At 35.6% G+C, this 25,745-nt stretch overlaps 3 protein-coding genes across 4 annotated transcripts; 1 reads left to right on the forward strand and 2 right to left on the reverse strand.

Moving 5' to 3' along the window:
- The first annotated feature begins 15 nt into the window (after positions 1–15).
- LOC130470093 (uncharacterized) lies at positions 16–18,803 on the forward strand. Its single transcript, XM_056839674.1, has 18 exons — positions 16–153; positions 12,117–12,419; positions 12,513–12,602; positions 12,686–12,860; positions 13,011–13,151; positions 13,246–13,842; positions 14,511–14,663; positions 14,769–15,233; positions 15,674–16,287; positions 16,634–16,873; positions 16,994–17,050; positions 17,230–17,418; positions 17,509–17,567; positions 17,659–17,774; positions 17,870–18,010; positions 18,089–18,232; positions 18,405–18,608; positions 18,687–18,803. Exons 2-18 carry the CDS (start codon positions 12,157–12,159, stop codon positions 18,801–18,803), a joined length of 3,765 nt encoding a protein of 1,254 aa, XP_056695652.1. The 5' UTR covers positions 16–153; positions 12,117–12,156.
- A 443-nt stretch (positions 18,804–19,246) lies between these two features.
- LOC130470529 (uncharacterized) lies at positions 19,247–20,710 on the reverse strand. Of its 2 annotated transcripts, none has more exons than XR_008931106.1 (2): positions 19,866–20,710; positions 19,247–19,462 (listed from the first exon to the last, which is right to left on the reverse strand). XR_008931106.1 is itself a non-coding variant. In XM_056840815.1 (2 exons), exons 1-2 carry the CDS (start codon positions 20,043–20,045, stop codon positions 19,349–19,351), a joined length of 294 nt encoding a protein of 97 aa, XP_056696793.1. In that variant the 5' UTR covers positions 20,046–20,710; the 3' UTR covers positions 19,250–19,348. The 2 variants fall into 2 exon arrangements, 1 of the variants encoding a protein (XP_056696793.1); XM_056840815.1 differs by having other exon boundaries at positions 19,250–19,462.
- A 7-nt stretch (positions 20,711–20,717) lies between these two features.
- Positions 20,718–23,949, reverse strand: LOC130470094 (protein FAR1-RELATED SEQUENCE 5-like). The gene is made up of 5 exons (XM_056839675.1): positions 23,758–23,949; positions 22,640–22,720; positions 21,612–22,530; positions 21,302–21,466; positions 20,718–20,979 (listed from the first exon to the last, which is right to left on the reverse strand). Exons 1-5 carry the CDS (start codon positions 23,861–23,863, stop codon positions 20,718–20,720), a joined length of 1,533 nt encoding a protein of 510 aa, XP_056695653.1. The 5' UTR covers positions 23,864–23,949.
- Between the last annotated feature and the right edge of the window lie 1,796 nt (positions 23,950–25,745).

The raw sequence follows: 25,745 nt of genomic DNA on the forward strand, positions 1-25,745 counted from the left end.
CATTTGAAGGGATGATGTTCCTTTGACAACGACTTTATTGAACTTAAGAAACAAAAAGAAGAAAGAGAAAGAAATTACACCAACAATTGATGCGGATTTGTTGGAAGATATCAACAAAGAAGTTTCAGAAACGGAAGAAGAAGAAGAGAGCGAGTAAGTGGATTTTTTAAACAAAAACCTTGGTTCATTTACACCTTCTGTTTGTTCTTTTTGTTTTCCTTAATGTTCTAATTACAATAACGAAACCAAATACATTTTTTAACGAATTTAAAAGAAGATCTACATTTATGTTTTTTTTAAATGTATTTTAAGTCACTAAATCATACACTTAGAAGAACAATGGTATAGATTTAAAAGAACAACGAATGTTAACTCAAAAGTGAAGGAAATAATGCCCTTGGTCCAAGTATGCATTCTATGTTAAGTCTAATAAATGCGGTTCAGTATTAATTAACAAGTTAATAATTCAGTGAGATCAAGTGAGCTGAATGCCTAGCTAGAGGCCGCTTCAGTTCAAGTGGAATTAATGATATTAATCCACAGCTTACTCTTGACTGAACCCGTAGGGTCACACAAATAGTACGTAAACGGATCAAGTATTTAATAGCATTAAATACTCCATCTATGAATATTCGGAACCGACGGATCTTGGTTTCAGTGGGAGCTAAGATCGTCACAGGCAAGGAATGAATACTCCGGAAACGATGATATTGCCGGAAACGGAAATATGGATCGTATCGGAAATATAAATATTATCCAAATCGTAGATGTTGCCGGAAACGGAAACATGGTACGTGTCGGAAAATATTATCGGAAATGGAAATATTTCCAGAATCGGAAATATTGCCGGAAACGGAAATATTGTCAGAATCGGAAATATTACCGGAATCGGAAAATAATTCCAGAAACGGAAATATTAAATATTTGTTCGAAACGGAAATTAATTCCGGAATCGGAAATATTAAATATTGTTCGTATCGGAAATGAATTCCGGAATCGGAAAATTTAATCGGAAGCGCATCGTACGAATAAGCATCGGACGAGGCCTGCCGGACGAGGCCCAGCACGAAGCCAGGCCATCGCCCAGCAAGCCAAGCGCGCCGCACAAACAGCCACGCCAGGCCCAGCGCAAGGCCAGGCCCAGCAGGCTGCGCGCAGCGCGCAGCGCGCACAGCGCGCACAGCACGCGCAGCGCGCAGCGCGCGGGGGCGCTGAGTGGGCTGCTGCTCGCGCGCACGCATGGGGCCCATCGTGGCTGCCGTGCGTGTGTGTGCAAGTGTTTGTGTTCGTGCACGTTTCCTAAAACATGCAGAGTTCGGTTAATGATTAAATTCCTAATTCTATTTGATAAATTAATTAAATTAGAGTTCTTATAGGATTCTAGGTTTAATTAATTTGTATCTGAATAGGATTTCGATTCCCTTTCCATACCGCTATAAATATGAGGCTAGGGCTCACAATTTATAACACAAGTTTAAAAGTATTCAAAGTGAGTTTTTGATAGAAAAATTCAGTCACACATTTGCATATAAAGTGCCGAAAATAATAGTACCTTAAGGGCGATTCTAGTTGGTCAATCTTAAGGCGGATCCGGACGTGCTGTGGACTATCTACGGAGGGACGACACTTGGAGTCCTAAAGACTTGTTCTTGTTCGGTTCGGGCGCAGCTAGGGAAGGCACGCAACAAAGAGTATGCATCTAATCTATGCTAAATGATTATGTGTAAATAATATGTTTTCCTGGGTTTATGGTTTTTCCGCATGATTTATGAATTGTCATATGTATCATAACCTGACAGTGGTATCACGAGCCCCTTATTATTTTCATAATCTAAATTGCATGAACATGGTTAAATATTACAAATTTGCAAGAATTAAAAGGGGTGATTAATTTTCGTAATTGTTAATTAATTGCAAATTGCGTTTATTTAATTATACGTACGCAGTTTTTCGGCAGTTTCTTCGTTACTCATCCGAATTGAGTGATTTTTTTGTCAATTCCGCATGTAAAAGGCATTCTAAAATTTTGACAAAAATAGTTATTTTTCTGCCGAACCCAGAATTCTCAAATTCGAAGCCTAACTATGACTTTTCGAAGGTTTTAGTTTTTCGAATGCAAAATTTCGTAAATTTAAGATGTTAAATTAAATATTTGCGATTCTTGTTGATAAATCTTGAATTTTTGATTGACCTACTGCATATGTTTAACAAGTTTGAATGCCTAGTCTTGTTAATTATGCAATCTAATTTGTAATTATGATTAATTTGTTGAAAATTAGAATAATTTAGAATTAATTTGATTTTCATAATTAATTGTAATTTAATTAGAAACCTATGATTAAAAACCACCATAAAAATTGTAAATTTACGATAAATTTTAATTTTTATGACCTAGACTTGAATCCATAACAATCGGAAATCAATTGGATAATAAATTTTCGATTTTTCGCCCTAAAATTATGAAATTAATATTATTTATTAATTTGTCATTAATTTTAAATATAAATTTTAAATTTTAATGCGATTCGTTCATATAACTTGCACGCACGAAGCAATGGACGCTTCGTGTTACCCTTAAGGGGTGTTGTATAATGCGGGCATGCGACGACGAGCAAGGGAGCTCGTCGCCCGTGCGGCACGAATGCAATGAGCAAGGGCGTAGTGCACGAGCACAAGGCAGCAGCCCTGCCTTGTGTCGTGTGCCACGACCAATGGACGAATGGGCATGGGCGTAGGGCGAGCCAAGGCAGTCGCGTGTGGGCAGCAAGCGAGCTGCGCCACAACGCGCGCTGCCTCGCACAAGAGCGCGCAGCCTCGCGCGCAGCGAGTGCAAGCTCGCGTGCCACGAGCGCTGCGCCTAGCATTGCTCGCGCGCACAGCGAGCGATGTCGCGCGCCCAGCGAGCGATGGCTCGCGCGCCCAGCGAGCGATGTCGCGCGCCCAGCGAGCGATGTCGCGCGCGCACTGCGAGCGCTGGCGCGCGCAGCGAGCACCAATGCGTGCGGAGGCTTGCGATAGGGATGCAGCAGCTATGCGACGAGCGCATGGGCTGCGCGCACATGGCCAGCAATGGCTGTGTGCGTGCGGCCCATGGGCGTGCAACGCGTAGGGTGTTTGCGTTACGATTAGATCGTTCTGAATGTTTAATTTGAAAATTTCAGTTCACGTAATTTTAATTAATTTTAAAATTAATAATTTAAATTATTTTCTTGGATTTTAATTTTGAATATTATAATTATAATAAATGTTATTTATTCTAATTATTTTACTAAAATTAAAATCATGAATTAATTTAAATGCGACTGAAATTAAATTAAACTTTTTGGATTCAATTATAAATTTATATGAGCTTTAAATTTTAATTAAATTTGTATGTTTCCGGTTAGACTAGAAATACATTTTTATGTTTAAAATTGGTAAAGCATATGAATTTATTGGTTTAAGTGGGAGCGTTTTTTAGTCATAAACTCTTGATTAGGTCTACAAATCGTTAAGGTTAAAACAACTTGATTAGAATTAATAAGGACTGAATAATTGGTAGATTATTGGTGCCCTTGATTAATTGCTGCAAATGTTTACGTGATGCATAATGTGTTTTACTAACCAGCTATGTGGGCCATTCATGATAATGAATGGGTGAATGGTATATATTGTATATGTACTGTTTTGCAGGTTATGAAGTGACTAGTATGGCCCAAATAGGATAGAAAATATGGTCTGCGTACCATTAATTTGAATGTAATTGGTCTAAAGTACCAAAGTTATTTTTCAATTCAAATATGGTCTGCGAACCATCAAATAGTTGTAATTAGTTATAGCTTATCCTATTTGAAGAAAATGGTGCCTCCCACGGAGATTTTCAAGACGGACTTTGAAGTCAAAGCTTCAAGATGAAGTCGGGCCATACTAGATCACAAATATCTTATGCATGTTTTAAGTTATTTATTGTTTTAAATATGTCTTAAAATGCATGAGATCAAAAGCTTGATTATGTTGCATGATTAAGGATTTTAGTTCACTTAAAATCTAACCAACATAGTAAGAGCCTTAAGTTCCAAAGTTAAAAATTGAGTTAAAAGGTGCCATGCCAAAATATACACTTGCTTGGATATCCTTTACATCAATCTAGTAATAGTTTTCGCTCAGCGAGGTGTTACTTATTGGTCCTAAAGGGGCAAGGTACACAAATAATTGTGAGTACATGTTAGTTTTGGTGAAACTCAACGATATAAGTAAGGAGTCCTTTTATGTCGTGGCAAATTCGATAGGTTTACCTAATAAGTTCTTAGACGTACCTATCAACCAAGAATAGTTTCTAGACTATTAGCAAAAGGCTTTTGCTTACCTAAGATGTTCTAGGATTAAGTCGACAAACTGTGCTTAGTTCTTCAATGATTTTAGGATCTTGGAATCATTTTATTCACACCTGCCGGAACACATAATTTGAATAAAATGCTTAATAAACATTGAATTATGCATGTATGCTAGAATTTAAGTTTATTAAGAGAAACTGTGAATGGTTATTTATTTGTTTATTCTTTTCAATTGTAGTTTTTAATATGGCAAACAACAATTCATTCAACATTCGATCAATTCTCGAAAAGGAGAAGTTGAACGGGAAAAACTTCCTTGACTGGCAAAGGAACTTGCAAATAGTTCTTATGCAGGAAGAAAAGGAGTATGTCCTAGATGAGGCGATGCCCGAAGCTGCAGGCGACGGGGTCACTCAGGCAGCCCTCAATCGTTGGATTGATGCCAACAAGGATGTGAAATGTCTAATGCTCGCCACCATGAGTGCGGATCTGCAGAAAACGTTCATCAACTCAGATGCTTTCACAATCATCAGTGAGTTGAAGAACATGTTCCAAGATCTGGCTCGAGTCGAAAGATTCGAGACTCATAGGCAAATTCTTGAGACCAAGCTTAAGAAAGGCGAGCCCGTAAGTCCACATGTTCTCAAAATGATTGGACTCATTGAGAATATGAGTCGGCTGGATCAGCAATTTTCTCAGGAAATGGCTATAGACACCATCCTCCATTCTCTTCATAGCGGGTATGATCAGTTCAAACTGAACTACAGTATGAATAGTCTGGACAAAACGCTCACTGAGCTTCACGGTATGCTGAAGACCGCTGAAAAGACGCTCAAAAGTGATAAGCAGGATGTGCTTATGGTGCGTGGGGGCAAGTTCAAGAAATCTGGAAAGAAGAGGAATGCTAAGAAAGGTGGCAACAAAGCCAGCCCAACTAAGCAAACTGGCGCCAAATCTGCAAAGAGAAAGGTCAGTCAACCCACTTCTGAATCCGAATGCTTCTACTGCAAGAAGAAGGGGCATTGGAAGAGAGATTGCTTGAAGCTAAAGGAAGATCAGAAGAACGGAACAGTCGTTCCATCTTCAGGTATTTTCGTTATAGACTGTATACTTGCTAATTCAACTTCTTGGGTATTAGATACAGGTTGTGGCTCACACTTATGTTCCAATCCACAGGGACTAAGAAGAAGTAGAAAGTTAAGCAAGGGTGAAGTCGACCTACGAGTGGGAAATGGAGCACGGATTGCTGCATTAGCTGTAGGAACTTACTATTTGTCGTTGCCCTCCGGGCTAGTTTTGGAACTGGAAGAATGTTTCCATGTTCCAAGTCTTACTAAAAACATCATTTCAGTTTCTTGCTTAGATGCTAAGGGATTTTCCTTTATAATAAAAGACAATAGTTGTTCGTTTTATTTTAAAGAGATGTTTTATGGATCTGCTAGATTAGTCAATGGACTTTATTTATTAGATCACGACAAACAAGTATATAACATAAATACCAAAAAGGCCAAAAAGGATGATTCAGATCTCACCTATCTGTGGCATTGTCGATTAGGCCATATAAACTTGAAACGCTTAGAAAGACTTCAAAGAGAAGGAATTCTAGAACCATTTGACTTAGAGGATTATGGTAAATGCGAATCATGTTTACTTGGCAAAATGACGAAGCAACCTTTCTCTAAAGTTGGAGAAAGAGCAAATGAACTATTGGGTTTAATCCATACAGATGTATGTGGACCAATGAGTACAAATGCTAGAGGTGGTTTCAGCTACTTTATCACTTTCACTGATGACTTCAGTAGGTATGGTTATGTCTACCTAATGAAGGATAAGTCTGAATCCTTTGACAAATTCAAGGAATTTCAGAGTGAAGTAGAGAATCAATTAGGCAAGAAGATTAAGGCACTGCGGTCTGATAGAGGCGGTGAATATCTGAGCTATGAATTTGATGACCATCTGAAAGAATGTGGAATTCTATCAGAATTGACTCCTCCTGGAACACCACAATGGAACGGTGTGTCAGAACGGAGGAACAGAACCTTGCTAGACATGGTCAGGTCAATGATGGGTCAGGCCGAACTTCCATTAGAATTTTGGGGACATGCACTAAATACAGCTGCACTCACTATAAATAGAGCTCCGTCTAAAGCTGTCGAAAAGACTCCATACGAATTATGGTTTGGAAAGCCTCCAAATGTGTCTTTTCTTAAGATTTGGGGATGTGAAGTATACGTCAAACGATTAATTTCAGACAAACTTCATCCAAAATCTGACAAATGTATCCTTGTGGGCTATCCAAAGGAAACAAAGGGGTATTACTTCTACAATACATCTGAGAACAAAGTGTTTGTTGCTCGAGATGGTGTCTTTTTGGAGAAAGATCACATTTCCAAAATGACAAGTGGGAGAAAAGTAGACCTCGAAGAAATTCGAGTCGAACAACAAACTCTAGAGAATGCTCAAGATGACATTCAGGATGAAACTCAGAGATCTTTAGAAGAATCTGGTGAGAATCATGGTCAATCTAGAAATGTTACCCCGCGTAGATCGCAAAGATATAGATCTCAACCGGAAAGGTACTTAGGTATTTTGACGAACGAGAGCTATGACGTTCTATTACTTGAAAGTGATGAACCTGCGACTTACAAGCAAGCTATGACGAGCCCTAGCTCCAAGCAATGGCAAGAAGCCATGCAATCTGAATTAGACTCCATGTCTGAAAACCAAGTATGGGATTTGGTCGATTTGCCAGATGGCTACCAAGCCATTGGAAGCAAATGGGTTTTCAAACTGAAAAAGGACAAGGATGGGAAACTTGAAGTTTTCAAAGCTAGATTGGTTGCAAAAGGTTACAGGCAAGTCCACGGTGTGGATTACGATGAAACCTTTTCACCAGTTGCAATGCTAAAGTCTATTCGAATAATGTTAGCAATCGCTGCATATTACGATTACGAAATATGGCAGATGGATGTCAAAACTGCTTTCTTAAACGGCGTTTTAACAGAAACTGTGTTTATGACACAGCCTGAAGGTTTTGAGGATCCAAAGAATGCTAAAAAGGTATGCAAGCTAAAGAAGTCAATCTACGGATTGAAGCAGGCATCCAGGAGCTGGAATATACGTTTTGATGAAGCAGTCAGTGACTTTGGTTTCATCAAGAACGCGGACGAATCTTGTGTATACAAGAAGGTCAGTGGGAGCAAAATTGCTTTCCTAGTATTATATGTCGACGACATATTGCTTATCGGAAATGACATTCCTATGTTGAACTCTGTCAAGATTTGGCTTGGGAAATGTTTTTCGATGAAGGATCTAGGAGAAGCACAGTACATATTGGGCATCAAGATTTACAGAGATAGATCTAAAAAGATGATTGGACTTAGTCAAAGCACTTATATCAATAAGGTGCTTGATAGGTTCAAGATGGCGGACTCCAAGCAAGGCTACCTACCCATGTCTCATGGAATGACTCTAAGCAAGACTCAGTGCCCAAAAACACTTGATGAGCGTAGACGAATGAATGGGATTCCATATGCATCATTGATTGGTTCAATAATGTATGCTATGATATGTACACGCCCGGATGTTGCGTACGCACTCAGTGCTACGAGCAGATACCAGTCAGACCCAGGAGAGGCGCATTGGACTGCTGCCAAGAACATTCTGAAGTACCTGAAAAGGCACAAAGATGACTTCCTGGTCTATGGTGGAGATGATGAATTAATTGTTAAAGGCTATACGGACGCAAGTTTCCAAACCGACAAAGATGATTTCAGATCACAGTCTGGGTTTGTCTTCTGCCTCAACGGAGGAGCAGTAAGCTGGAAAAGTGCTAAGCAAAGCACCATTGCGGATTCTACAACTGAAGCGGAGTACATTGCTGCACATGAAGCAGCAAAGGAAGCTATATGGCTAAGGAAGTTCATAGGAGAACTTGGTGTAGTCCCCTCCATTAAAGGACCAATAGCCCTGTATTGTGATAATAACGGAGCTATTGCACAGGCAAAAGAGCCTAGACACCACCAGAGAGTCAAGCATGTACTTCGTAGATTTCACCTTCTACGAGAGTTCGTTGAAAGAAAAGAAGTCGAGATAAGCAAAATTGGAACTGATGACAACATATCAGATCCATTAACTAAACCTCTGCCGCAGGCGAAGCACAACTCGCACACTGCAGCTATGGGAATCAAGCATATTGGAGAATGGCTTTGATGTCTCTGTTTAATGTTTTAAAGTTTTAGAGTTTAAATCTTTGTAAAACATTATTGGTTAATCATTCACAATAAATGAAAAGAATTCATTTTTCCATTTAATTTGTGGTTTATTAAATGATGAGTCCCTTCAATTTGACGATATATTCAAGATAGACTGTCAGGACCAGTCCTGTGACTAAGAAATGTCTATCAAGTGAACTTGAATGTCAAAGGTTGAAAATGGTCCCTAATCGGAGTTTTCTATAAAATTGGACGCATAGAAAACGTTAGACGATTAGAATGCAAGATGACTAGTAGTTCTGTTTCTTGAACTATGTGGACATGGCAATGTCATAATCATTTGCATAGATACTTACTTTGGGAAGACTAGTATCGGACGAGACCTATGAAACTTTACTGTAAGAGATGAAAGTCTGTCATAAGTAAATTTCATTAAATTATTAGACACTAAATCCTCAATACCTGAGTGATTTGAGATTACTTGTTTGAGAACTGGTTGCTTTGACGTTGACCAACCGTCGCACCGTAAAAGGAGGCTATAAAGGCAACGCTCAGGTAATCACCTATCAAACGAAGTCTAATCTCAAGATCGCAAGATTGGGATTGTCCTCCCATAAATCGGGATGAGATGCTTAAAAGTTGTACAAGGCCACTCGGAGAGCTAGAAACTGTGAAATGCATGGCCGTGCTCGGATGAATCATAGGCTATGATTATCTGTTTATTTGATCAGTTGAACTCTGAAACCGAGGAACACCTCTGGACATAATAAGGATGACAACTCTTACCTTATGTTCAAGAGCAAGCATCGAGTGACAAAGGAATTAGGAAATGCACACTTGTCCCTAAGGACAAGTGGGAGACTGAAGGAAATAATGCCCTTGGTCCAAGTATGCATTCTATGTTAAGTCTAATAAATGCGGTTCAGTATTAATTAACAAGTTAATAATTCAGTGAGATCAAGTGAGCTGAATGCCTAGCTAGAGGCCGCTTCAGTTCAAGTGGAATTAATGATATTAATCCACAGCTTACTCTTGACTGAACCCGTAGGGTCACACAAATAGTACGTAAACGGATCAAGTATTTAATAGCATTAAATACTCCATCTATGAATATTCGGAACCGACGGATCTTGGTTTCAGTGGGAGCTAAGATCGTCACAGGCAAGGAATGAATACTCCGGAAACGATGATATTGCCGGAAACGGAAATATGGATCGTATCGGAAATATAAATATTATCCAAATCGTAGATGTTGCCGGAAACGGAAACATGGTACGTGTCGGAAAATATTATCGGAAATGGAAATATTTCCAGAATCGGAAATATTGCCGGAAACGGAAATATTGTCAGAATCGGAAATATTACCGGAATCGGAAAATAATTCCAGAAACGGAAATATTAAATATTTGTTCGAAACGGAAATTAATTCCGGAATCGGAAATATTAAATATTGTTCGTATCGGAAATGAATTCCGGAATCGGAAAATTTAATCGGAAGCGCATCGTACGAATAAGCATCGGACGAGGCCTGCCGGACGAGGCCCAGCACGAAGCCAGGCCATCGCCCAGCAAGCCAAGCGCGCCGCACAAACAGCCACGCCAGGCCCAGCGCAAGGCCAGGCCCAGCAGGCTGCGCGCAGCGCGCAGCGCGCACAGCGCGCACAGCACGCGCAGCGCACAGCGCGCACAGCGCGCACAGCACGCGCAGCGCACAGCGCGCACAGCGCGCACAGCACGCGCAGCGCGCAGCGCGCGCGGGCGCTGAGTGGGCTGCTGCTCGCGCGCACGCATGGGGCCCATCGTGGCTGCCGTGCGTGTGTGTGCAAGTGTTTGTGTTCGTGCACGTTTCCTAAAACATGCAGAGTTCGGTAATGATTAAATTCCTAATTCTATTTGATAAATTAATTAAATTAGAGTTCTTATAGGATTCTAGGTTTAATTAATTTGTATCTGAATAGGATTTCGATTCCCTTTCCATACCGCTATAAATATGAGGCTAGGGCTCACAATTTATAACACAAGTTTAAAAGTATTCAAAGTGAGTTTTTGAGAGAAAAATTCAGTCACACATTTGCCTATAAAGTGCCGAAAATAATAGTACCTTAAGGGCGATTCTAGTTGGTCAATCTTAAGGCGGATCCGGACGTGCTGTGGACTATCTACGGAGGGACGACACTTGGAGTCCTAAAGACTTGTTCTTGTTCGGTTCGGGCGCAGCTAGGGAAGGCACGCAACAAAGAGTATGCATCTAATCTATGCTAAATGATTATGTGTAAATAATATGTTTTCCTGGGTTTATGGTTTTTCCGCATGATTTATGAATTGTCATATGTATCATAACCTGACAAAAAGAACAGTGGAAATTTAAATTAAATAAGTAGATCTATGTTCCTTTATTTATTTACTGTCTGTTCTTTTTATTAGCCCTACTGTTTGACGAACAATTCGCCCAGGTTAAAAGAACAACAAATAGGCTAAAAAGAACAGTACAATTTTGACGAACTTAAACCTAGATCTATAATTTTGTTCTTATCTATTGAATTTGATCTATGTTCTTTTTTATCTATGTTCTTATCTATAAAAACTTAAAAGAACCAACTGTGCAGGTTTAAAGAACAATCAATGTAGACTCAAAAGAACAACCAATGTACACTCAAAAGAACAGTACAGTATTAATGTAGGCTTAAAAAGAACTATGCATCTAGAAGAAAAGAACAGTCCATGTCTACTTAAAAGATCACTAGGCATTAAAAGAACAATCAATGAAAATTAAAAAGAACAATGTGCTTAGATTTGATGAGATGGTGTTCTTTTTACTTGTTCTTAAATGTATTTAAAAAAAAAAAGAACAATCAATCACGGATAAAAGAACAAACCATCTACATTTAAAAGACAAACCTAAAACTGTTAGCACACAGTAAAAGAACACTTAATAAAAAGAACATAAGAAAAGGAACATATAAGCATACCTTGATCAACAGTTGAACAACATTTATCAACAACATCAACATAAATCCTCAGCAAATGATCACAATCCTCTTGAATTTCATTATCTCCTTCAATTTTCTTTCTACGAAAATTAGCAAATTGTATTTTTTCATCTCCTGAGAATTAGTATTCTGATTAATTCACTAATTCTCAAAAAAACAGGAACAATAATGCGAAAAGTTGGAGAGAAAATAATCGCATTTCACTCTTTCTCTCTCTTAAATTCTCTCTTCTGTTGAGAGAAAATAAAACCTCTCATTTTTCTCTCTCTAAAATGTGTTGCTAAAATTATGAAATGATGAATGAATGAGAATATGGAGGACAAACATTATTTATATATTGTATATGAAAAAATAAAAAAATCAGATGAATAAGATATTGTACAAGGGTGCAGGATGAGAACTGTGCACTTGTTTTTTGTGTTGTTCCTTTTTTCATAATATGTGTTCTTTCCAAAAGCATAGATGTGTTCTTTTGTACACGACATGTTGTTCTTTTTCCATTACATGTGTTATTTCAAACATTTTTCTGTTGTTCTTTTTTCATAACATGTGTTTTTGGTGTTGTTCTTTTTTTCATGACATATGTTTTTTCATTATAGACTTTCCAAACAAAGGAAAGCATTGCAAGAACAACAGAAGATGGTGCAAGCACTTCAGGAAAAGCTGCTACAACAGGAAAAGCAGCTGGATCTGATTGAACAAAAAAAGAAGGGTGGAGAAGGACAAAAAAATTCCAGCAAAGATCCTGAAAAGCAGGAAGAAACTGAAAAGAAAGAGCATGAAGTAAAAGTGCATGAAGAAGTGAAAGAACCTGAAAAAGAGGAGGCTGAGGTAAAAGTTCCAGAAGAGCTGGATGAACCAGAAAGAAAAGAAAAGAAAACGAACTTAAAAATTACTTTGAGGTATCATCTGTGTTTGTTAATACTATTTCATATTTACATTGTAGTTGTTATTTTCGTTTCTTAAACATACTTTTGCATTTATGTTTTTACTAGAAAGAAAAAAGACGGAGAAGAAGCTGGTGAGGAACCTGAAAAAGCAAAGGGGAAGTCTAGGAAATCAATACCAAACAGGAAAAGGACAAGGTAACTTACATAAATGGTGTTCTTTTTATTTTCTGTGTTTTACTTTTTTTTTACTACTTATGTTCTATTGTTTTGGTCAACAGAAGTCAATTGCTGAAAGAAGAATTTCCCGATCTTATCAAAGAGGTAAAGCAGGAATTGGAAGAGGCACATAAGAAGAAGAGCTTGTTGCCTGCTGAGAAAATTTCAACAAAAAAAGTTGCACCAAATGCTAAGAAGGGGAATGGAGTTACTTTGAAAAAGACTGCAGCACTTAAGGTAAACTTCACATTACCCTTTTTGTATATCTTTTTATTTACCTTAATGTTATATTATAATAGAGATAAATGCTGTGTTTTAAATAAAGAATGTTCTTTTTTTCCTGTCTTGTGTTCTTTACATCATCATTTATGTTCTTTTTTCATTCAGAGGGGTAGCAAAGTTAATCAGATAGTTGTGAGGGAGGTTTATGAAGACGAGGAAGATGAAGAAGGAGGTGAAGAAGAAGGTGAAGAAGTAGAAGAGGAAAGTGAACCCTTAATGAAGAAGGGGAAAAAAGTAGTTGAGAAGGTCAAAAATTTTCTTAAGTTATTTGTTCTTTTTCTTCCATATAATGTTCTTTTACTCCCTGACTAATGTTCTTTATATTTTTTCTTTTTTCCAGAGAGCAACAAGAAGTAAACAAATTGTTGTTTCTGATGAGGTCATGGAGGTGGTGGATGATGAGAAACCAAAATCTTTGGTTGTTGCCAAACCAAAACCTGAAGAAAGGAAACTAAATCTAAGGCAAACTCCGCAATTGATGATGCGATTCTTGAGGGGAATTGCATCTAATGAACCACATGATATAAGAAAACAACAAGCCATCGTGGAGTTAGGCTTTGGATCTCTTCTGCAACTTGACATCCCACAAAACGAAAATCCATTCCCGTACGAGTTGGTTAGGAATTTCAACTCGTCCGACCGGTCCTTGCATCTACCAAAGTCTTCCCTTGATATTACTGTAGAGGATGTATACCTGGTGTACGGTATACCTATTGGAGGAGCTCCGGTCGTGGAATGGACTGATGAACAAGATCCTGAAGTGTTGAGGGTTTTTGCTGAATTTTGGGCATACTGGAAAGTGAAGTCTGGATGCCCAAAATTGAAAGAAATGGTTGAAAAACTGATCAAAGATGAGACTCCAGTTGATGATAACTGGAAGAGATCTTTCCTAGTGGTTGCAGTTAACACCTGCATTAAATCCACTACTAATTTATCGGTATACATCAAAATTCCTTTGTTTCTCATTAATGTTCTTTTATTTCTCATTAATGTTCTTTTGTTTGCGTATTATGTTCTTTTAAATGTTTATTAATATTTTTATTGTTCTTTTATTTGTTTGTCGAATTCCATGTTCTTTCTTTCTCTTTCACTGTTCTTTTATTCTGTATGATATTCCATGTTCTTTCTTACATCAAAATTCCTTTGTTTCTCATTAATGTTCTTTTATTTCTCATTAATGTTCTTTTGTTTGCGTATTATGTTCTTTTAAATATTTCTCACTGTTCTTTTATTCTGTATGATATTCCATGTTCTTTCTTACATCAAAATTCCTTTGTTTCTCATTAATGTTCTTTTATTTCTCATTAATGTTCTTTTGTTTGCGTATTATGTTCTTTTAAATGTTTATTAATATTTATTGTTCTTTTATTTGTTTGTCGAATTCCATGTTCTTTCTTTCTCTTTCACTGTCCTATTGTTGTACTTTCCTTTATATGAATGTTAGTTGTGTTCTTTTCAGTTGTATTCAATATTCTTTTGCTCTTCTTTCATTGTTCTTTTCATTCTCTCTAATGTTCCTTTATTTTCTATTGAATGTTCTATTTTCTTATTCTATTTAAAATCATAATTAATGTTCTTTTCTTTTATATTTTTCTGTTTCAAAAGCCAAACTTCAGATTCCTAGCAAGCACTGTTGACTTGGAGCAAGTGAGGAATCTAAATTGGTGCCAGTATGCATACACCAGCCTTCTTGGGGCAGCTATGTACTGGAATGTGGACCGTAGCAGATGGTTTGCTGGTCCACTACCATTTCTAATGGTAAATTTCAATCATTAAGCTAGCATTTCCCTTTGTTATATATATTACTTTCATCTTCTTCTTTCACCTAACTAACAATAAATTATGTTGTTATTGTTAAATTAGGTATGTTATTTCGATCGGGTGCAGATCATGGAAGAGTACCCTCCAAGGAACTTCCCCCTAATTTCTTGCTGGACAAGAGATATGATAAGCAGCAGGGTACGCAATGACAATGCTACAGGCTTCGGACATGGCTTGATTCTGGACAGAATTCAAGGTCCACCTGAGCTACAACTGTACAGGGAGGAGATGGAGCTGCTCAAACAGCAAAAAGCACTCAGTGAACAACCACCACCACTTCTTCTTCAACACCCACAACAACAACAGCAGCAACATGATGAACAACCATCGCAGCAACCACTGCAGCAACCACAACAGCAACATCAACACCAAGAGCCTAACTGGTCCACAAATGATGTGCCCAGAGAACATCAAGGTGCACCAGTGACTCAACTCGGGGATGACAAAGATTTGCCAGAGCAACAGGCAGACCCCAGTGAGAAAGCAAAAGTCCCTTCTACAATTGAGGTAAAAATTAAATTCACTCAACAAAACCATTGCATTTATTTTTTCAACGTTTTTGTTGTAATGTTCTTTTTCCTCCAACAAATGTTCTTTTACGTACTCAATATAATCTTTTTTCCTACCATGTTTTTTGCTTTCTGTGTTTATGTTCTTTTTATCAAAAACTAGTTCTTTACGTTCTTTTACATGTTCTTTTAAATGTTTATTCATGTTATTTAAGCATGTTCTTTTTTCTTAAAAAGATGTTCTTTACATTTGAATGTTCTTTTATATGTTTAAGCATGTTATTTACATGTTCATTTATCTCTTTAACATGTTCTTTCGATCTTTAACAATGTTTCTAAGCTCTACTTGAATGTTCTTTTAGGAATCTCTCTTGTTCTTTTTTCCATTCGAATGTTCTTTTTATTTATCCAGTCCTTATTGTTGTTATTGTTAAACAGGAATTCCATGCTGAATTCACTAAAACCACTACTGAACTCAGTAGTGTCATGAACAAGTTCAACGACTTATTGTCGTTGTCCAGAAAGTTCTTTGACACTACTATTGATGTCAAAAAAAGTCTGCCATTCAATATGGCAAAAATGTGGTCAACATGCTCTGGAACTGAAATTCCAGTTACTTTTGAGAAGGGCAACTCTACAGAAGAGCGGCAAGAAGGAAGGAATACTGAGGAGATTGGTTCAATCCTCAGTCAAGATAAAGAATTTTTCAGTTCAGACTACTTCACAATACTATTTGAGGAAGCAGTACGAAAGGCAACAGAAGGAAATGAAAGAAAGGAAATCGAGGAATCTGAGGATGTTCCATTTGATTTGCCACCATTTTTAACACCTCCGATCATGCCTTCCCAGCCTAATGTATTTGCTGATTTGACATTGAAGCTTGGAATGGTTTCCGATTCAAATCCTTCTCCTCAGGCACACGACTTTGAAGAGGAAATGAGATTAGAAGCAATCTTGGCAAACAAAACTTTGACTGAACGTGATTTGGAGACAATTTCAGGGGACAACAAAGATGAAGCTGAAAAACAACAGCCACCTACAGAAAAAACTGAGTATGCGTTCTTTTAAAACAGTTCACATACACATGTATAATAAATATGTGACTGTTTCTTTCATTATTCACAATGTTCTTTTATAAACAATTATTTGTTTTTTTATTCGTTTGATTTGTTCTTTTTATTAATTCTCTGTCTTTATACAATTATTTAATGGATCTTTTGTTTCTTTTATTCGGAATGTTCCTTTCATATATTTCTTTATGTTCTTTCTATATTTACTTTAATATCTTCCTACTTTTAATATTAACTTATATGTTCTTTTTCATTGCACTTTTGTTCTTTAATTCTTCTCATTGTGTTCTTTGTTCCTCCTCACATGTTTTTTTTTTGTAATACACAGAGAACCTGAAAATGTGAGATCAGATATGGAAGGTTTAATCCAAGGAGCTGAAGATGGAAAACCAATGTCTCCAACCGTTAGAACTGAAGACTCCGAGTTTCAGACTATGGAAGGTTTAATCAAAGGAGCTGAAGATGGAAACCCCATGTCTCCAACTGTTAGAACTGAAGAATCCGAGTTTAAGACTCCAACTGCCGTTGAGTCGCAGACTGAAATGGAAACTCCATCAATATTCCTGAAGTAAGACTACTGTATTTTATTAAAATATAATTTTCATAATCTTCAATTTAATGTTCTTTTCTTTCTCGCTTTTGTTCTTTTTATTTATAGTAATATATTCTTTTCTTTCCACTCTTTTAGCACTCCAAGTGCGGTGTACTCGCAACCAGAAAATGCACCTACATCTATGAACATAGAGTATGACTACTGCATTTTATTTTATAAGTTATTTTTCGTTTATTATTACAAGTTATTTTTCATTATCATTTATAAAATGTTCTTTTCTTTTCACTTTGTTGTTCTTTTTATTGTTAGTCTGAATTCGTTTTTCCCTCTAATATGTTCTTTTTACTTTATAATGTCTTTGTTTTCATAAGTGAGGAAGAGGATCCAGATAACGTACAAGTACCTAAACTTGTTAAGAGAAAGAAAAATGTTCCCCTCAAGTTACTGTCACCCTTCTTAACTCAGTATTCACACCTACTGGTTGGGGAAGAACAGTTGAATCAAAAGGAAAAGGACATGCGATGCGTACTGGATTATGCCTTTGGAAAGGGAAGCCCAACGTAAGAATTTTATACTATTACAAGTATTTGAATGTAGATGTTCTTTTTGTACATGTTCTTATGGAAATTTTATTTTCATTCTTATAACAGTCAGGTGTTGTACACTGATGATTGGAATATAGTTACCAGAGAAGAGTTTCAAACCCTAGGTATATATTTAATTATTGGAATTTAAAATGTTCTTTTAAATGCTGTTGATGTTCCTTTTACTCATATTTTTGTTCTTTTCCTTTAAAACAGCTCCCAATGTGTGGGTGATGAATAATGTTATTGACACTTTTGCAAGAATACTGAATGATGATCCAGATCAAAGTGTCAAGAGTAACTTGAAGTTCTATTTCTCTACAATCCCTTTCGTAAGTTTTAATATCACTAAAAAATCATATTTTCGTACTTCTTCAGTTATTTTTATTATATAACATATATATATATTTTTTTTTTTTTGGTGCAGAATATGCTCTGCCAGAATGAACCGTATGGTGGATCACAGGATAGTCAAGCAACCGAGGGCAAACGCTTAGAAAATTTTATTTTAAGTGTACGCCATGAGTATGTAACTGCTGGTGTGAAGTCTTTGAAGGGATTCCATCTGGTAAAATTATAAAATTGTTCTTTTCTTTTTTACATATGTTCGTTTTCCTTTGTTTAATGTTCTTTTCTCTGCTTGTAGTTGTTCTTTCCAGTCTGGTCTGGTGATCATTTTTATCTCATTGTAATCAACCAAAAGGCGAAGAAGGTGGAGATCATTGACAATCTCTCCTTACCTGAAGGAATTACATATGATGATAAATATAAAATATTTGCAGAAAGAACTGTAAGTCTATTTGAAGAATTTCCTCTTATATATTTTATTTGTTCTTTCCTTTGTTGTTCTTTATTCTTTTACTAAATTAAATGTTCTTTTTTCCTTCCTTTGTTTTTCTTTGTTTCTTTGTTGTTCTTTGTTCTTTGTTCTTTTACTAAGTTAAATGTTCTTTTTATTTCAGTTTGAAGCATGGACAATATTTTCTGAACAAGAAGGACATCCTTTGCGGAAGGCACAGATTTCAGCATATGAAATTGTGTTGCTTGAAATGCTATGGAAGAACAGAACAAACAAGACTGATTGTGGGGTATATGCAATGAGGCATATGGAGACCTACAAAGGCAACCAGACTTGGAATTGTGGCTTCAAAAACACAGATGAAGATGTAAGTAAATTTTGAATATATGTACGTATATTATTTTAATATATAATCTTTTATTAATGTACTATTTTATGTTTTCAGAAAGACTTTATTTGCAAGCTGAGAATGCGGTACGGTACTGAAATCTTATTATCCGTTCTGAACAAAAGGCATGAGCTAATGTATCTGGCATTGAAGAGAGCTAATCAAGTTGAATAGTTGGTTGTTTTCATGAAGGCAGAATAATAGTTACCTTTTATTAGAAGTATGCTTTAAAAAACAATGGTATATTTTGTAGATATGGTTATTGCTGGAGTTATGGGTTGTTCTTTTAAACATGCGTGGTGTTATTTTGGAAACAATTAGATGTTCTAGTAGTTGCAGATAAGTAGTTTGGATATTTTAAACAAGTATTTCAATTAAAGGTTCAAGTTCTTTTCAATCCCAGACCATGTTCTTCTATATCATGGGATATGTTCTTTCCTTTCCAAAATTCTTTTTATTCTCTTTTAGTAAGTTCTTTTCACATTTAAGCATATACTCCTTTATGCAATAATTTTGCAATCCTAATTGCACAAAAATCAAAACAAAAATAAGAATATATACAACTAAAAATTCTCATTTCAAAATATTGATTGAGCGAAACATCAGTAGCCCGTAAAAATATACATCAAAAGAGTAAAAGAACATTATTGAGAATACAAAAACAAATGATTAAAAACACAACAAACTAAAAATAAAAATATTACCAATCGTAAATGAATCTACAAAGGTTGTATGTGTACTCCAAAATAATCATCTGGAACATATGCTTCCAATTGTGAATTTGAAGATGTTGGATGAACCAAAACCCCACCAACAGGTAAATTTATGATACACTGAAAAAGAACAAAGAAACAATAAGGAAAAAAAGAACATGATAAAGAAGAAAAAAGAACAAAATAGATAATAAAAAAGAACAGTTCAAAAAAGAACATAATAAACATTAAAAGAACAAATAGATGTTTTTTTTAAAAATGAACTGTTTAGCAAAAGAACATAAACAAAAAGACAAAAGAACATATAGAAAGAAAAACGAACAATGATAAACAAAAGGAACAAACTAAAGGAATAAAAGAACAAATAGATTATTAAAAAGAACAGAACATAATAAAGTAAACTAAAAGATCATAAACAAAAAGGATAAATAGAACATAAAAATGGAAAAAAGAACAATGATAAACAAAAAGAACATTCCAAAGTAATAAAAGAACAAATAAATGTTTAAAAAGAACAGTTTACCTGATCAGTAGACTGAGTTTCCTCCCTCAAATTATCAACATGTCTTTCTCTTCTCTTGTTCCAACCTTTCAGTTTATTGCGTTTCTTCTCAACAATTCCTTTAGGTCTCACATTCCTCTCATTAGCCTTTTCAGTCCCGTTCTTAATCTTCCTCTTTCGCTTTGGTGGATTTTGAATCATTGTTGGAATGACTTTTTCAGCAATCGGTTCAACAACATCCGGCAAAACTGTGTCTGTTGAAGGCTCAATGACATCAAGTAGAGTTTCTTCTCACACATACTTGTTTGATACATTACCATCCCCTTCAACACCACCAATATACTCCTTCACTTTGCATGACATATCCAACACACCCAAATCAATAAGCTTCCTTGCAGCCGGACAATGTTGAGCTTCATTTATAACTTTAATGCAATTTCTTATGCTTTGCATCCTCCAAACTGAAGCAGAAACAACACTTACTTCATTATCTCTATCTTCTCCTTCTTCAACAATCATGTTCATAGCCTTTTTGGTCCATCTCTTCATAATGTATTGTTTGGGAATCTCTTCAACATTATGGACAATGAAAACTCGAAGAATATGAGAACAAAGAACTCCTATCTCTCCATATGACTTGCAAGTACAATCAACAACCATCTCTTGCTCATTAAACATCACAACATGTCTAATAAAATCCTTTGTAGGATGCCCAACAATGTACTTAGAAACTGGAAACTCATAGGAAATGCGTTGACACCTCAAACCAATTGCTTTGATGAATCGTTGCTCAAATATCAAATATATTGCAATGGTATACACATCCCGCGCATGCAAACATAACATGTTATCCGCACATGCGTAATATCTATTTCAAGTAGAAGAATTATAATCTCCCTTGTTCTCCTTACTTCTCCATTCATCAATTACATCTAAAAAACACTTATAAAAATCACATAAACCATTCGTTTTATGCAACCTCCTAGAAATAGAATGATTTGTCGTCTCACTCCTTTGAGAAGATAAAATACCCCCAGAAAACCACTCTTTGTTATATGCAGGACACCATTTCTCTTTCAAATCATATAACCTCTCTATCCATTTGTGTGTCTTGCAATTGTAATCAGTCATAAGACTACAAAAGAACAAACAAGGAGAACAAAAGAACAATCAGAGACACAAAACGAACACCCTGAGTAAAACAAAGAACAAATGAAGACAAAAAAAGAACAATATACAGTACAATAAAACTTGAAAAGAAAGTACACACAATCACAGTTCAAGAAGTATGGACTCTATTAAACAAAGAAAAGAACATTAAAATACCAGATTAAAAGAACAAGTTTCATCAACCATGAAAAGAACACTATTTAACATTACAAAAAACATGTTGTCGAATGAAAAGAACAAAACAAAATTTTAAATACTAATCAGTCTATTAGCAAAATAATTTTTACCTATTCCAATAATGCTCGAACTCAGCAACTGTGTCAGTATATTTCAAAACATAATCAAACCGACGTTTGAAACCTTCTTTGGCCATAACACCTTTGATGTTTACAACAGCATTTTCCCCAATGTGCCATGTACACAAACGATGCCTCGATTTTGGAAACACTTCCCTAAAAAACCATAAACCAAAAAAATAGATAAAAATATAAACTAAACAGAAAGACAAAAGAAAAAGAACATAAAAAATAGTACAAAAATACAAAAGAACAAAAGTGTTTGATGAACGAACATACAAACAACCTAAAAGAACTTTACCTTATAGCCTTGTCCATGGCAGAAGATTGATCAGTCATGATAGTCACAGGTTGCTTCCCTCCCATTGAAGTCAAAAAAGAATTAAAAAGCCAGTCAAAAGTACCTGCCTTCTCATTCAATATAAAACCCACTCCAAACATGATATTTTGAGTGTGAAGATTCATTCCAACAAAAGGCCCACAAATCATATCGTATTTATTAGTACGATAAGTTGTATCATGAATCAATAAATCACCAAAAGCTTCATAATCAGACCGCATTCTTCCATCTCTCCAAAAAAAAATGATCAACTGATTCTCTTCATTCAATTGAAAATCATAATAAAAATCATGTTCTTTAGCTTGCCTCATAGCGAACCATCTGATCAACTGATTTGAATCACAACCATCCAACTTTTTCTTCTTCTCTGCCAAAACAGCATCATACGCGTCAGGAACAGTGAACCCTAAATTCGCCTCACCACCAACTTCTTTCCTCATAGCTCTAAGAACATCAGCAAGCTTCGTGCCACTACAAGTAAAAGTAGTAAGAAAAGCCAATTGTTCTTTTGAAATGTGCCTATGTGACCTAATAAGGTGTCTCTTATTAGCAGGAACCATTGAATGGTTATGCAGACGGGAATGCTTAGAAAGAACATACACTCCAGTTTTCTTATCAACATCAAACTGAACTGAAGCCTTGCATCCAGTTCTCCTATCAATTTTTTTAAAGGATTTAGGCACAACACCATCTGGATTTTTAAACCCCTCGTATGCACAAACAAAAAACCGTTGTCGAACTATTCTAGTACCACTTCTATACTCCTTTTTACCCTTCCTAGTACCAAAACCATTCCTAAATGCATGACTGTTGTATAACTCATACGCCTCATCATCATCCTTAACTACACTTCCCTCTAATGAAACTGGTTCTTCAAAATCTGCATGACGATAAAAAAGAACACAAAGAACATCATAAGTATGATAAAGGAACAAACACAAGACGTAAACGAACATTGTGATAAACAAGTAAAAGTACAATTCATGTACCTTGGCCAACAACCACATAGGATTCTGGATCCTCATTAGCATCATTTTGTTCTGAATTATTAACTGCATTATTTAATATATCTGGAAATTTATAAAATAAAAAAAATCAGAAAAAGAAAAGAACAAAAGAACTTAAAAGAACAGTAGCCATTAAAAAGAACAATGCACCAAGAGTAAACGAACAATCCATGTAGACTGAAAAGAACACTAGGCATGAAAAGAACAATCAATGAAGAGTTAAAAGAACAATCAATTAGTCAATCAAAAGAACACATTAAAACTTAAAAGAACAATTTGGGCAGATATAAAAGAACAACCAATAAAGAATAAAAAACAACAGTACCTATTAGAAAAGAACAATGCATCAAGAGTAAATTACACACTCCAACTAGACTGGAAAGAACACTACGCATTAAAAGAACAATCAATAAACAGTTAAAAGAACAATCAGTTTTGTCAATCAAAAGAACACATTAAAACCTAAAAGAACAATATCGGCATAATTATCAACAATCAGTTTTGTCAATCAAAAGAACAATGTAAACTCATAAAAACATAAAAGAACAATCCGTGCAGATATAATAAAAAAACCAATAAAGAATCAAAGGAACAGTAACTATTAAAATGAACAATAAAAATAGAGTAAACGAACACAAAAGGTGACCGAAAAGAACACTATGACTTAAAGAACAATCAATGAAGAGTTAAAAGAACAATCAATAAAGAACAATCAGTGTTTATTTGAAAAGCTAAATATAATAAAAAGGAACGTCTCAATACGTATTCTAAACATGTTCATTTGATACTGAAAAATGTTCTTCTGAAATGATACAATGTTCTTTTCTGCAAACAGACAAAATCAACGTATATTCCTTAAATATAATAGTTATTACAGAATCTGTTTCACCACATAAATGAAATAAATGCGAAATCAACGAAAAAAACCAATTCGTAACCTTCATTATCAACAATCACCAAAATCAACGAAGAATGAGATTCAAAATTAAATTAATCAAACTAATTACAATCACAAAAAACATAAAAAGTACGATTATTATGAAATCGAAATCATAAAATCAAAGAAAAATGCAACTCGTTATTACAAATTGAAAGAATACCTTCGTAACTCTGATTTTCAGCTGAAGAATTCAGATGACAAGAAGAAGAATCATTCGAAATTGATGTTGAAACAGAGAAATCATGGAATATTTGAGAATTTTCCATCAGTTTCTCTCTCTAAAAAAAAATTATGCACAAATGTAAGCTTTCTCTCTCCTATTCACACTTTTTGAATTCAAAATTATGAAGCCCAGACATATAAAAAGGAGCGAACAACAAAAAAAATCGCGAAAACTAAACAGGGAAGAACAGAGCACATGATGTTCTTTTGTATTGTGAGACTTGTTCTTTTTAACTGCAGAATTAATGAAAATACGCGTTTTGTTTTAAAATGTTTGCGTTTTAATCCCGGTGCACCTAGATCTAGGTGCACACGCCTGCACCATCGAAATTGCGAAAAGAAAGGAAGAGAAAAAGATTTTATTTTCATGTGTTTGGTTTAAGGGAAAGAAACGAAGGGAATAGAAAGGAAATCTAAATGACAGCTTTTAATTTTCTCTTTCCTTCCAAATTCCTTCAATTTTGAGAGGAAAGGAAAGTGAAAATTTTATAAAGGAGCTTTCCTTCCAATTCCCTTCCTTTCCTTCCACTTCCCGTATAATTATTTGTACCAAATACAGGAAACTTTATTTGACCTTTCCTTTCTTTTCTTTTCCTTCCAATTCCTCCCAACCAAATAAGGCCTTAATTTGCTAACAACAAATAAGGGAGTAAAACATTTTGAGAACACAAGGAAGTTTCAACAGGGATCATAAGCACCAAACCGAGCAAAAAAATTTATAACCTACATAATTGAAATTGAGCCACACATACAACAGTAGGTCAAAAATCACATATTTATTTTTCATGTAGGAGATAGCTGAAGGGGAGAATTCGAATGAAGACTAATACTGGTAATTACTATATTAAAGGGAAATTAGTTGACTCTCCAATAGCAACTACTTTTTCAATTTACAGGGAAGCATATGCGCAATCTCAACATAGTTTTCCTTGTATGTTGCTAGGGTATTGGATAACCTCACTCCATCCTCTATCTACTTCCCTATCGCTCTTGCCTCATGTTGGTGGCAAATGTTTTATATGTAAAGCCAATAAAAATCAACGACAATGAAAAGAAGGGAGCATACTCATAGATTATATTTTACACAAACCTTGAGATTTTTCATCTCTCTCATATTTATAAGCTTGAAAATCTTCCCCCACCCTATTGGCTGCCACAAAGGCATCACAAATTATCTAAATGAGAGCAATTTAATTAGAAAAAGAGAATTATACTAAAAATTCATTGTGAACATGAAATTAAAGGTCAGTACTATCAGCAAATACAAGCCCCTGATATTTTGGGGTATCCCCTAAAAAACTATTGGAAGCATCAACTAACTAACCCTGTGGTAAATTACCCTTTCCTTACTTCTTTACCGAAATGAGAAACACGCCAATCAACTAAATTAAGGCTTCTCAGTTCTCATGGCAGCTTTATACGTGATCCGGGAACAAAAGTTATAGTATTTCCTGTGTTCAAACTTCAAAGGGTCCGATTGTTATTTTCCAAATTTTAATCGAGTGTCCAAACCAAGGGCTAAGAACCAAGCAGCTAGATTATTATAGAGGATGGTCATATTTAAAAACTTAGGACTCATATTTGGAAAAAGAAAAACGGACTCCATATCAAATAAAAACGAATAATCATCTACACATGAAACATTGAAACATATTTGAAGCCAATCCAACATAATGAGATACAAAGCCTCACCAAGACTAACATCCCCTATCAATTGAGCTAATAAAGGCTCAACATTCTTCCTATGTTGATGATTCATTGGTTGATTATACAGTTGGTGCTTCTTTCTTCCTAGGATGGGATTTTTTTTAATGATAAAATGCTTTATGTAAGGGCATTTTATAAAAGATTATAGTACTAAATATGTATAGAACAAACAATAAGCCATATGAAAAAGAAAAAAAAAGAAACCGCAAATTGACATAG

The sequence above is a fragment of the Spinacia oleracea genome, chromosome 3, assembly GCF_020520425.1.
Source record: "Spinacia oleracea cultivar Varoflay chromosome 3, BTI_SOV_V1, whole genome shotgun sequence".
In the NCBI taxonomy this organism is placed as follows: domain Eukaryota; kingdom Viridiplantae; phylum Streptophyta; class Magnoliopsida; order Caryophyllales; family Amaranthaceae; genus Spinacia; species Spinacia oleracea.

What these genes read in the sequence shown, in the direction of transcription:
- LOC130470093 (XM_056839674.1), top strand. Translation starts at nt 12,157, where the DNA reads ATGGTGCAAGCACTTCAGGAAAAGCTGCTACAACAGGAAAAGCAGCTG. An exon ending in GGAAAAAAGTAGTTGAGAAG is followed by an intron (nt 13,152 to 13,245) that starts GTCAAAAATTTT and finishes TCTTTTTTCCAG; the next exon opens with AGAGCAACAAGAAGTAAACA. An exon ending in AAATATTTGCAGAAAGAACT is followed by an intron (nt 18,233 to 18,404) that starts GTAAGTCTATTT and finishes TTTTTATTTCAG; the next exon opens with TTTGAAGCATGGACAATATT.
- LOC130470094 (XM_056839675.1), bottom strand. Translation starts at nt 23,863, where the DNA reads ATGGAAAATTCTCAAATATTCCATGATTTCTCTGTTTCAACATCAATT. An exon ending in GCCATGGACAAGGCTATAAG is followed by an intron (nt 21,467 to 21,611) that starts GTAAAGTTCTTT and finishes ATGGTTTTTTAG; the next exon opens with GGAAGTGTTTCCAAAATCGA. An exon ending in TTCGAGCATTATTGGAATAG is followed by an intron (nt 20,980 to 21,301) that starts GTAAAAATTATT and finishes GTTCTTTTGTAG; the next exon opens with TCTTATGACTGATTACAATT.
- LOC130470529 (XM_056840815.1), bottom strand. Translation starts at nt 20,045, where the DNA reads ATGATTCAAAATCCACCAAAGCGAAAGAGGAAGATTAAGAACGGGACT. An exon ending in AAACTCAGTCTACTGATCAG is followed by an intron (nt 19,463 to 19,865) that starts GTAAACTGTTCT and finishes GTTCTTTTTCAG; the next exon opens with TGTATCATAAATTTACCTGT.